The sequence below is a fragment of the Limulus polyphemus genome, unplaced genomic scaffold (assembly GCF_000517525.1).
Source record: "Limulus polyphemus unplaced genomic scaffold, Limulus_polyphemus-2.1.2 Scaffold162, whole genome shotgun sequence".
NCBI classification, from domain to species: domain Eukaryota; kingdom Metazoa; phylum Arthropoda; class Merostomata; order Xiphosura; family Limulidae; genus Limulus; species Limulus polyphemus.
In genome coordinates, this window is record NW_013665772.1 from 682178 (window position 1) to 694705 (window position 12528).

Sequence of the window (12528 nt, forward strand, 5' to 3'; positions counted from 1 at the left end):
TCCTCCATGTGCAAAATTTTTAAAGGCTTAGCAACCTACATCAAGCAGCAATCGAGTACAAAGGTCATAACTAAATTGTTTGCTTTACTTCTTTATTTACTGTTCTATGTTTTAGGAAAAATAACTTCAAGAACTTATTTCAAAGTAGCATAATAATGGAAATGTTACTTTACAAAATACGAGTATACTAAAACACAGCCAAGACGAGTTACTTTGTACAGAACAAAGGTCAGTTTTATGTTATTTGATACAGTAAGATGAATGCACGTGTTGTGTCATTGTAACTTCTGTATTGTTGGCCAGGCATGGCTGGAAGTTCAATATAATAAATGTATATTGTTATTTTTGTGATTAGATTTAAGCTAGTTAGTCTAAACATTTATGTTTTCATGTTGTAATTTGTTGTCATTCTAGAACAAAAGAGGTATAATTTATATTTATTTCCTAATTTTTTATAGTGGTTCCAAGATCGGTCAAATCTACCAAACCCATACAGAGATTTGTTAGTGAAAATAAAAGATAAAATATAAAGTTTATTTCTTAAGAAACATTTGATAATATCTGGACATTATAAAGATTTTGCATGTGAAATTTGAAAATTTTCTGATGCATAAAAGTATTTTTAATTTTAAAATGAAAATTACTTTGCATGTTGCCTATCCAACATGCGAAAAGAAAAAAACAAAAGGCACGAAAAAAACATTGCTTAACAAACCTTAAGACTTAATTTAAAATGTTATATTTTGTATATGAAAGCATTGTAATGTTTACTGATAATCTGCTAAATTTTGTTAACATACACTTATTAAAAGTTATAGCATGAAAACTATAACAAGCACAAAATGGTTACAAGGTCAATCCCAGGGACCGAGCCCATGCTGAAAGAGTTAAGTTATAAAAATATGTGTTACAAAAATGAACTTACCTAGCGGTCTGATGACTTTTACCAACTGTTGCAGTACAAGCAAGGCTTCTGATGTAATTTTATAAAATGCATCTCCAACAGCATGGATTACAACCTAGATTAGTTAAATTAATTTCAAAACATTTTTTCTCAATAATTAAAACCGTAATTTACAAAGATTATTATATTTTACTTTTTTTTCTGACAATATTGTTGAGGAAATGGGTAAAGAAGTGTATAATACTAATTATCAGTTATCTGAAGAAAAACAAATCGGTCACAAAAGGTTGATAAACAAAACTTGACCCTCTATTTTATAGTGGTAAAATGAATAATGGAAATCTTTGCAAACTGTGACAAATTTAATATATACCAGGTTCCTTTATAAATAAATTGCAATAAATTTTTGTAGAAATGTTTTTGTGATTTTTATATTCCACTTACAAAGTTTATTTGATTTAAAGGTTAATTTCTCAAACTAACTAACAGTGGTAAAAATAATATTTAAATTGGGGAAATTTTAAGAGATCTTTTAGCGTAAGGACTAAAAATTAGTTTGGGCTTCTTTCATTGGAACCTTAATAACAAATGTTGTTAAGGAAGACAAAACAAAGCTGCAGCACTTATACAGAAGCTTTTCGAGATAGATGGAAAAAAATGTCTCTAAGATACTACATATACAAATAGACACAGTATAGAGGAGTCTATATAGAATATCTGAGTGACATAAAGTTACTAACAGTTAAATATTATTTATGGAGGCAAAGTTACCAACATCAAATACTGTAATGATAGACCAGTGTAAAAATGCACTTACTGGAAGTACGGTTGAAATGTGTGGATGGAAAACCTCGGGGCTATGCGAAGTCAGCAGACAGTTCAGAAAGGATAAGGTATCAATCTTCATGTTTGAACTGGTACTTTTATCGCTAAATGTAAAAATAAGCTTGTTATATATATATATTTTTAATAGCGACTGCAAAACAATGCTATAGCCCACTTAACGTGGTGCAAAGAATTAGCTATTGCCAGAATAATGCATTTTCACAAGGTTGCCAAGAAGTTCAGGCTTCTATGTACAAACGTTCGTAACAACCACATTTAGGGACAATTAAAGAATGTTGCTACCGCATTAATAGACTGTGGTATGAATACAAATGATTCATCACATCTTACAGATAAAAGCTAAGGAACATGTTCCAAGCATTTGTTCAATTGTCTAACGTAAGAAAGAAGTAAAAAGATAAAATAACATACTCATTGTGGTCATTAAAACATACTACAACAAGTTCGGTGACGAGGAACCCACTTTGAGACTAATAATGGCCGGAGACGGCTTGAATGGGTAATGAAGAAAAACTTTAATACAAGTTTAACATAACAGCAAATGTACAACGTTTCAACAAGGTTTTGTCATCATCAGGTACAAATGTTGTACATTTGCTGTTATGTTAAACTTGTATTAAAGTTTTTCTTCATTACCCATTCAAGCCGTCTCCAGCCATTATTATACTACAACAAGTTTACTTGCCATATTACTATTAAGCTTATATTTTTAACATCACATTCTTCATTCAGTCTCTGGAGTATTTCAAGAAGAAGAGCTTATTTCAACCACACACTGTCTGATGTAGTTAAAAATGTAATAGGCCTAATACTAATGTTTTATGACAAATATAATTAATTATAATAATGCTTTGTCAGCTTAGAAACAGCATTCATACCATAACAATTATTATGAGAAATATGCTGTCAGTATTTTAAAAGATTCATTTATGAAAACTAACAACTATAATTGACAAGTTCTTAGCTTATTTTTTAAGTAATTTAATAAAATAGTAGTATTAAACACTATTCCTGGTCATATATGATTGAATTATCCAATCCATGGTGTCATGAAGGTTCAGGTATTACTATACATGTATTATCAACATTAGATGTGAGTATATGGTCATGATAAGCCTCAAAATGTTGATAATGACTATTACAGGACTTGTTAGTGATATACAATATATTTTATTACATATACATAGAAAAATGTAACTCAGTAGCACTTTGCGACATGCTCAGAAAGGAATTTAAAGACTGGCCAGTAGTCATAGGATTAATCAATTTACTCACAATTTTGATGAACCAATTAATTACTTGATACTAATTTATGTAATCAATGCTCATAGGTAACCAATTATACTGAATAATAAAGTTAACTGCCCAGCTCTACCATATACACATTTTAGATGATAATTTAAAAAAAAAAAGCAGTTAGAGACCTCATTCTAATTTTCTATGATGCAACAAATTTAATCTTTTATCAGCATTAGAAAGAGGCGAACTTTAATTTCTTCATCTCATTTTACAGTCAAAAGGCAACATTACAGTAATTATAACAACATAAAAAATCATAAATAAATCCCGAGACATCTAAAGCAACTTTTCCATTTGTGATTATAGCTCATCTGCATCGTATATATTTCATAAAATATGAATTACAATAAAAATATAATTATAATTTTTACATATTCTCATAGATGGAGATTTGTCATCCTGTTTATGCATCATAATTAATTGTCCTGTGTGAATATTTAGCTATCAATTCGACTAGACTAGATATCTATACGATACATTAAATGTCTTGCCATTTACACTTTATCTAGATTATACAGACTTAATCTTCTATTCTACCTCCATATGTTTTTCTTTTCTTTCCCATAACATATATTACTTTTATGGCCAAACAAAGCTCTGAGAGTAAACTAGGCTCTAAAATACTTACCCTAGAGAATAAATAACCCCTGGAATAAGCACAGGTATGTGATCAGAAAGGGCTCCAGGTAAAACACAGACCAACTCTGTCAACAAGTTAAAGCATCCCTGTCTAGTTTTTGTGCTTTTCTCTTTCAGTTGCTTGTGAAGAGATTTTACAATAGATGGAACTTGACACTGTAGCATCGTCACAGGTCTAAATGTAGGAAAAAACAGAGCTAAAAACTAAAACTATAAAATAAAAAAGCAGTAAAATCATTTAAAAAGCCATTACTTCTGTTATGTTTCCTACTATTCTTTGTATAAACTGTAAACAATTTTAAGATATGGAAAAAAAAGAATTACTTATTGTGGCATTATGCATATTATAATATCTTACATGCAGGGTTTAAACAGACTTTATAAAAGAAATTGCAGGGCTTTCCAAGACTTTTTCAGGACAAATCCAGCCACACACAAATAAAGTACATTTTCTTTGTATTTTAATTCATCAAGTGTGCCCATCAGTGAATACTAAGTCTTGTGAGGCACAAGGTTCACAACAAAATATAAGCAAACTTGACTTCAATAGCTAAACCCTTATTGTTTAATTTCTATAATTAAATCAATTATTTTACAAGTATTTTTTTATTAAAATAGAAATTTCAGGACATTTCCAAGATATCCAGAACTAAAATTTTTAAAAACTCATCTTCCACAACCTGCCAGGATTTCAAAGACTTATACAAACCCTCCAACTAGACAGTAATGCATCACACACATATATGTATAATCTTTTCTCAAAATACTCAACTATCATAAATATTATACATGAATATCTCGTGGTATCTCACAGAAAAAAAAACATTTGTTATACACATCACTGATGAATAGTGCATGTTACATATAGATGACAATGGTAAAGTTCACATAACACTTGCTTATGAAAGTGTTTAGTGCTCTTGGAATTCTATTAAAATGATTGGTTGTTAGAAGAGGTTTGTCTTTATTTAGTTATGTTTTTTTATCACACAGATATTTTCTGTGTACAACTTCTCAAACTTCAGAACAGAATTATACAGAAATAATGACCTTCAGTTAACGAGGTTTAACATATATATATCTATATACATTAATTTGTATCCTACTTCACACATGAATAAACAGTTTCATTTTGTCTAAGCTCAACCTCATATTAATTACATTAATGATGAATTATACACTAAATTTTACAGCACTAGAAATTTACAATCAACCTGTTTGCAGTTTAATTCAAATTGTAACTCTTACCTGAAGATGACTTACTAATAAGGGTCGAACCACTGTAATTATTAAAATCAAATCTGTCTATGGTAAAAGTTGCTGTTATTGTATTGTTCAATTAATCATTCAGTACACTAGGTTCTTTACTAAACACATTTGAAGTTTATTGCTTGCAATACCATTAGAAACATTTTTTTTCAAACTAGTCACTTATTTAATCTGTTTGATGAAAATTTAAGATCTAATAATTCACATAAGACTAAAACTTAAAGCTTTCATACCCTTCTTCATGGTCCATTGTATTGGGGTCTACTGTACCAATAGAAACTGTGGGCCGAGTCTGTCGTAAAAGTGCAGTGTAGGCATGAAAAACGTCTACTTTAACATTTTCTTCTCTTTCTGAAAAATGAAAAAATAAATTACTGCTGTGTGTAATAAAGATATACACATTTCTTTCTAAAAAAACATGTATATGTGTATTTTTAACTGAGCTAAAAACATTAAATTCAACTTCAACACTTGTCATTAGTGGCTCAAAACATTGAGAAAAATATACTAAAAAACTTTATTAATTAGTTTTTTAACATTCAACAAAGTATTTAACTTAAAAGTAGTCTGTGAGATCATCCTACCCATTTTTTTAGTAATTCCTAGCCAAAAACAATTATTACAATTCCAATAAAATTCCATACTCTTTTTCTATTTTTTGTTAGTTATCTTAATAGTAAAGTATAAGGGGATCTTATGATATTAAAAACATGCATCATATTTGAACACAAGAAATTAATGTCATACACCACAGCTACCACAAATAAAGAAAAAAATGTATCAAAAGCTATTAAATTTTTCGTGAAAATATTATGAAACCTAAGGTAGCCAAACTAAGCTTATAATGTCAGTTTATTTGTTTGTTATAGAACAAAGCTGCACAGTGGGTGATTTATGCTGTGCCCAATACATGAATTAAATGCCAAATTTTAACCTCATACTTTAATGCTGAGCCACTTATGGGAGACTGAGCATCCACAAAAAAATGCCATGATAGTATTCTCTGGGTTCCAATTATTTTTTCAACATCACAAAACCCCTGCAATGCTCATATTATGATTTTGTGTAACCTCACTCTAGCCTAGTAAAATATGGCTGAAAACATTTGTTTAAAAATAAATATTTCATACTTATGCTCTTATATGTAAACAAAATCTCTTCTACATATATTAAGTCTTTCAAGCTCAATTTTTACACTTTTTAATGTATACTTATATTCTCACACCTGCTATTATAATGGTCAACAGTAACAGAAATTTCCTCAAAAATTTGGCTGTACTTAACCTGTATAAACGAAATACTCACAAAATGTAAGTTCCCCTAACATTCAATCTATCGTTTAACTATTCTGAACTTTTACTTTAATTTATGTCAAACTAATATTCCCAAGTAATTGACCAACAAGAGGATTTAACTGCTCTATTATTTGTCAGTTTGAAGCTCCCTAAATGGAATGAAAAAATCATGTTGTTTCTAGTGATAAAATTCCCTTAATATTAGTTAACCTTTCTAAAATTGATATACATGTAAACTGAAAGAAAACTTTATATGTCACCTTTAAATCTTGCAATCAAAGCTGGAGAAATTGTTTTGTAGAATTCAGACAACATTTCGTGTCTAGTTGCTATAATAGCTTCAAGACATTTAGCTGATGCCCGCCTCACCTTCCAGCTCATGTCATCATCATCACTGTACTCATCTTCACTCTCCCTATAATTGGGAAAAGTATCAAAACTATCACTAGAAGTTATATATTAACTTTTTTTTATCTGTTAAAAACAATAATCTCCTTTCATGTGTTATGTGTCATCATCTAATTGTTTGTCAGTCATAATATCAGAAAAGTGCACAAACACAACCAGTACTATTAGCCAAATCATACATGTTTCTTTAATTTGTAACCTGAAAGAGTAAACTGCAAATAAACACATTTGAAGATTGTTTTTTTAATGCAAAGATCCATCTGAAGTTTGTATTAGAGTTGACCAACACTTAAACTGTTGTTCTAAGGTGGTAACTCCTTAGTTAAAGCTATTAAAGCATCTTAAATTCATAAAGTCAGTGATTAGTTTGGTTATTAAGGAAAATAAAAATTAACCCATTTTTGAACCAGACCATCAGAATTGGGTGTAAAAAACTTCCAAATTTTTGACGATTATGGAGCACAACGATTAAGTGCCAAAAGATGAGCCTCAAAATCTCATAGATGGAAGACATAGCAGTTCACTTTAGAAAAGAAAATATAATAAACACTGCCCCCCATAGCTTTCCTGCAGTTATTTCATGTTTAAGCAAAGAATGAAGAATAGGTTTCAACAAAAAAAAAAGAAGAATCTTCTTTTGTTTCTTCAATTATATGAACTTCATTTGTTTACTTTAAGTGCCCTTTGAGAGCATTTCATTAGCAGAGGATGAAACAAAAAGATGTCTCTCTCGTAGCTTTCAAATATACATAATGCTGGACGAAACAAGTGTGACATAGGCTGGAAATCAATCAGAAAACTGAGTATCAGTGAACAACAAACAAAAACCTATCCTTAATAAGCTTTATTCATGAGTTACTTATGTTGGGGTAACAGGTTTTGACACGTTTTATAGTTCCACTGAGATTTTCAGTTCTTCCTTGCGTATCACTAAGTTAAAATCATTTATAGTTACTGACAAGTATTGGAGGTTGTAATTAGGTAAAGTTCTTCTTTCAGTTTGTAAAATCCTTCGACAATTGTTACTTTTAACCTCATTTTTGCTTATCGCGTTTCTCAAGTGTTATATATTTATAGCAATTCTTGTTCTAATTACCTTCTATTTGTTTCTCCTTCAAGATAGAAGTCTGGAACTTATAGAACATGCAAGTAATTTTAGCGGTTGAGTTTAGAGATATTTCTAAAATATTAAAGTGCTATAAGCATCACAAGTGGTATTTGAAGTTTAAATCAGGTTCACTACTATTTTTAATTCAGTTTAAAAGCTGAATATTAATCATACTCTTCCATAATTTAGTTGAAAAATGTCTAGGAAACTGGCTGACACTATAGTTCTAACATTTTGTTAAATTAAAATCTTTTAAAACATCCTCTTTTAGTGTATGTGTCCACTGTTACCAATGGATGAAATTAGAAATACCAGTTAGAGTTTTGTTACCAAACAATGCATTTTGAAGGTTACTTATTATTATTAATAAATTCAGATTGAAATTAGCTAGCTATATAGATCAGAGCTAAAATAATGATGCCGTTTCTACTTAAAAGTTATAACTAAATACACAAGAAAACTAAAATGCACTTAATATCGGCATAATATCAGCATCTTCATTACTAACATTTTCATCAGTAATCTCAATAATATTTCACAAAGATCACCTAGATTGGAATATCTAGGTTAGTCTTAAGCATAAAAATGGAAAATCTCTGTAAATGTAAGAATTACCTTAAATATTATTAACAATAATACTGATGTAACTAACTGTAGAGAAAGCAGTAATATGTCATTATTTACAATGAACATAAAAGAACGTTTGCTCCTAAGGTTCAATAAATTCATGAATATACAAAACAAGAATATACTTGTAAGTATACATTTAATAACAAAATCTGGTCAAAAAATGTGAAAAACATCATAAACCAAGAAAATTTTCTCACTACTAAGAAATTATGGGTGAGAAAAGTATGTGGGTTTTCACTATATCAATTGAAAAACTTGTTATAAGTGGTTAATAAACAAGCCAAGTACTTAAAAATACTAAACACAATAATGATCACTACATTGGTAAGAAAAAACATTGTGAAAGTTTCGTATGGTGAAACCACTTTCTAAGTATCATAACTCACCCTTCATCATCTTCAGTTCCATCCATTTCCATTGAATCCTCATCATCATAGTTATAATTGGGATCGTAACAAAGGTATTCTAGGCTTACTTGAACAATCTATAAATATAAATATATATATATATATATATATATATATATTAACAAAGGTATTCTAAGCTTACCTGAACAATCTGTAAAATATATATATATTAACAATGGTATTCTAAGCTTACTTGAACAATCTGTAAAACAATTATATATATTAACAAAGGTATTCTAAGCTTACTTGAACAATCTGTAAAACAAGTTTCAGAATCTATATAGATCGTAATAAAGATACTCTAAGCTTACTTGGACAATCCATAAAGAGAATTTTGGAATTTATACAGATCAAAACAAAGGCACTCTTAAGTGTACTTGAACTATCTGTAAACTAATTTCAGGATTTATATGTAATTATAGTAAATAGTTTCAGATATATTGAAACCATTCTGAAGTGATGTGAAATATCTAATCATGAAGTTTTATGTTTCGTATCACCAGAATTAAATGCTTCAGTTACATAATAATCACTCGGAAGGCAGATGAAATATCTATAAATAATACCTTTCATGTTATATATCATTATACTGAAGGTAAATAAAATGTATTATGCACATTTAAGCACCACACGTTTTAAAACAACCATATTTATTAGCTATAATCAATCACAACTATGATCTATATTATATCACATCATTTACAGTCTAGCTTATTCATGATAATTCAACCTGTACTTAGTACTTCCAGGTGCCCAATTTTAAAAATAAAATTACCAGATTTTCAGTTTAAGATTATTTTATCATAATTATAGTTTTAAGTCCTGCAAACTCTTTTGTGGTTTATAGCACCAGCTTGTGTTTCAATTACATTCAAGTCACTGGATTTCAATAAAACTTGTAAACCAATAAATTTATGATTTATAAAAACAGTTAACACAGCAAAATTGTACGTGGATTAACTATGGAAAAATAGTTTTATGTGATGTAAGCATATATAAAGGTTAATACAACACAGTCTTTATGCAAGCAACCAGTTTCCACCGAGATTTGACGTAAAGCAAGCTTTACTCCAGATCTTTTTTTCATCAAGTGAAGATTGAAGAAGTTTAAGGTTTCAACTCTCTAAAATACTTTATCAAGGATTGTACTAAAATATATCATAAACTGTGATCAGACCAAATTATAATGGAAAACATCATAAATATTAAATCTAACCTTCTGTTTAGTTAAAAATAATTACTTGAAAATTAGTAACAAAACGTATATATATAAGCAAACAATTTTCAGTTTCATCAAGGTTGTTGCCGAGTGCTTTCAATTCTAGCCTGTAATTTTGTTTTCAAAATATTGTAGTTTTTGTTTATAAAATTTCAACAATCAACTCAACAAAATCTACAAAAACACTACATAAAAATTTAAATTAATCACATAGTATATGAACAATTATACAATATGTGAGACCTGAGGATAAATTAGAAATGGTACTGTACAGTTACTTTTTTTATAAAATTTGAACAATCAACCTAATAAAATCTACAAAAAAACCCTACATTAAAATTTAAATTAATCACATAGTGTTTGAACAATTATACAGTATGTGGGACCCGAGGATAAAATAAAAATGGTACTGTACAGTTACCTTTTTGTATAAAATTTGAACAATCAATCTAACAAAATCTACAAAAAAACACTACATTAAAATTAATCATATAGTGTATGAACAATGATACAGTATGTGGGACCCGAGGATAAAATAAAAATGGTACTTTACAGTTACCTTTTTGTATAAAATTTGAACCTAACAAAATCTACAAAAAAACACTGCATTAAAATTTAAATTAATCATATAGTGTATGAACAATTATGCAGCATGTGGGACTCAAGGATAAACTAAAAATTAAAATAACTATGCATCAACAAGCTAAAAATATTTGCACCATACCATCAAATGCAAATTAGACTTTAAAGTAAGCTTTAATTTACTCTAATTTCACAATTGCTCAAAAAGTCAAACACCATAATTTAAGATGTTAAAATACCGCTGACAACTTTGTTTCTCTAGTAGCTACTATTAAACATTTTAGTAACTAAAAAATATGCATTTCCTGGATATTATATTCGTTCACACGTTTCACTATTTAAATGCTTAATTTATAGTTATAATTAAAATAACTCCATTTCCAAAAATTTCATTCAGCAGGTTTTGGTACAAAGGTAAGCAAAAAGATAGCTCAATAAACAAAATATAATATGAATTATGATATTTATTGGACACACACAAACATCACCATCTAACTTATATAAAAGCCAGTGTGTGTAACATCATGCTTGATTTTTCGATATAGGAGTCATAAAAACCAAAATGCATTTATCCAGATAGAATAGTTCAATTACTGTTTGCCCACTATGATTCAAGTGATGGGGGTACAGGGGTGCTGTGAAACTTTATAAGTGTAATGAGTATTGGATCATCTAGCCTAAAGCCAAGTGCATAAAATTTATGATGAAAGTAAAAATAGATTCAATTTTAAACTTAAATTGTTTCTGAATTAAGCTATTTTCGGTTATATCATCAATGTTTTTAATAAAAAACAAAATCTCTTTAATCAACAGACTCTAAATTAAGAAATCAACCAATATTTTTCCAGTTTTGTTGTCTACACATTTCATTTTATACTTTCAATACACATAGACTAACAACAATATTAGATTTGTTACTAGGCAACATGACATAAAAGCTATAGTTGGAACATAGTGTTACCGAAATGCACTGGCTTGTCTATATATTAGAAGTTGTTAATCTAACTGATTTTTACCAATAATTATTCTATGAATACGGCACAAATTCATTTCATGAATGATCTTAATTTTGATTGGATCACAAAGACATTTACCGAAGTTTGACTGCCTCGACTGCACTTTTCTGCCTCTTTGTTGGTAATGCTTGATTTAATAAAACTTATTTATTTCAGTTAACTACGAAATGTGAAGTTAGTGTATACTATGGGGTGGAGGTGGTAGTACTTTTGATGGGCTATACGTTAGTAATAAGTACAATGACTAAACAGACCATGTTTAAAAGCTTAAACTTAATTTCACCAGCCACGGTTAACACTGTGTACTAAGGCTATCAGGAATTTTGGTATTACCTCATCATCAACTTATTTATAATGACCTCTTTCTGTAACCCTACAATAGAAGCTACACTAATATTTCCTGATCTGTGTTGTGAAAACAGTCACATAATAAACATAAGTTACTACTTCTGACTACTGAAGTGATAAATTTTTCTTCATTAATTGAAAACAGCCATAACAATGATTCAAACAAGGGTTTACACAAAGTATGTTTCACCATATCAACATTTTCAATGTGCTTTTCAAATTTTTAGCATGTCTTTTTCTCTCTAACTTTTTAACATCTATTTGAGTATACAAACTGAAAACTAGTCATTACTAACTCTTAATGTGCATCATTTCTTTGATGCTCTTTTAAATGTACTTAGATGAGTATAATTTATAAATGGTTGTGATTATCAACTGACAACTATTCCTGACTAATTACTGTTTATTACAGATTTATATTTTCTGATGTATGAAGCATGAATGAAACATGATTAATGTTCTTAACCCGATTACTACCAGCTACTAACTTTCTGCAGAACCAATGCAAGTCTTACTATATTTCATTCCAACAATAAAACTAGTGGATGAAATTGTTTG

At 29.1% G+C, this 12528-nt stretch overlaps 1 protein-coding gene across 1 annotated transcript in view; it reads right to left on the reverse strand.

Moving 5' to 3' along the window:
* The window catches only part of LOC106477108 (cullin-associated NEDD8-dissociated protein 1-like), a 78983-nt gene that overhangs the window by 34583 nt on the left and 31872 nt on the right, over positions 1-12528 (reverse strand). Inside the window, exons 10-15 of the mRNA XM_013937709.2 lie at positions 8785-8882; positions 6513-6667; positions 5191-5308; positions 3678-3863; positions 1722-1833; positions 926-1019 (exon numbers count right to left, since the gene is read on the reverse strand). Coding sequence (XP_013793163.1) covers positions 926-1019; positions 1722-1833; positions 3678-3863; positions 5191-5308; positions 6513-6667; positions 8785-8882 — 763 coding nt within the window. The remainder of the gene's footprint in view (positions 1-925; positions 1020-1721; positions 1834-3677; positions 3864-5190; positions 5309-6512; positions 6668-8784; positions 8883-12528) is intronic.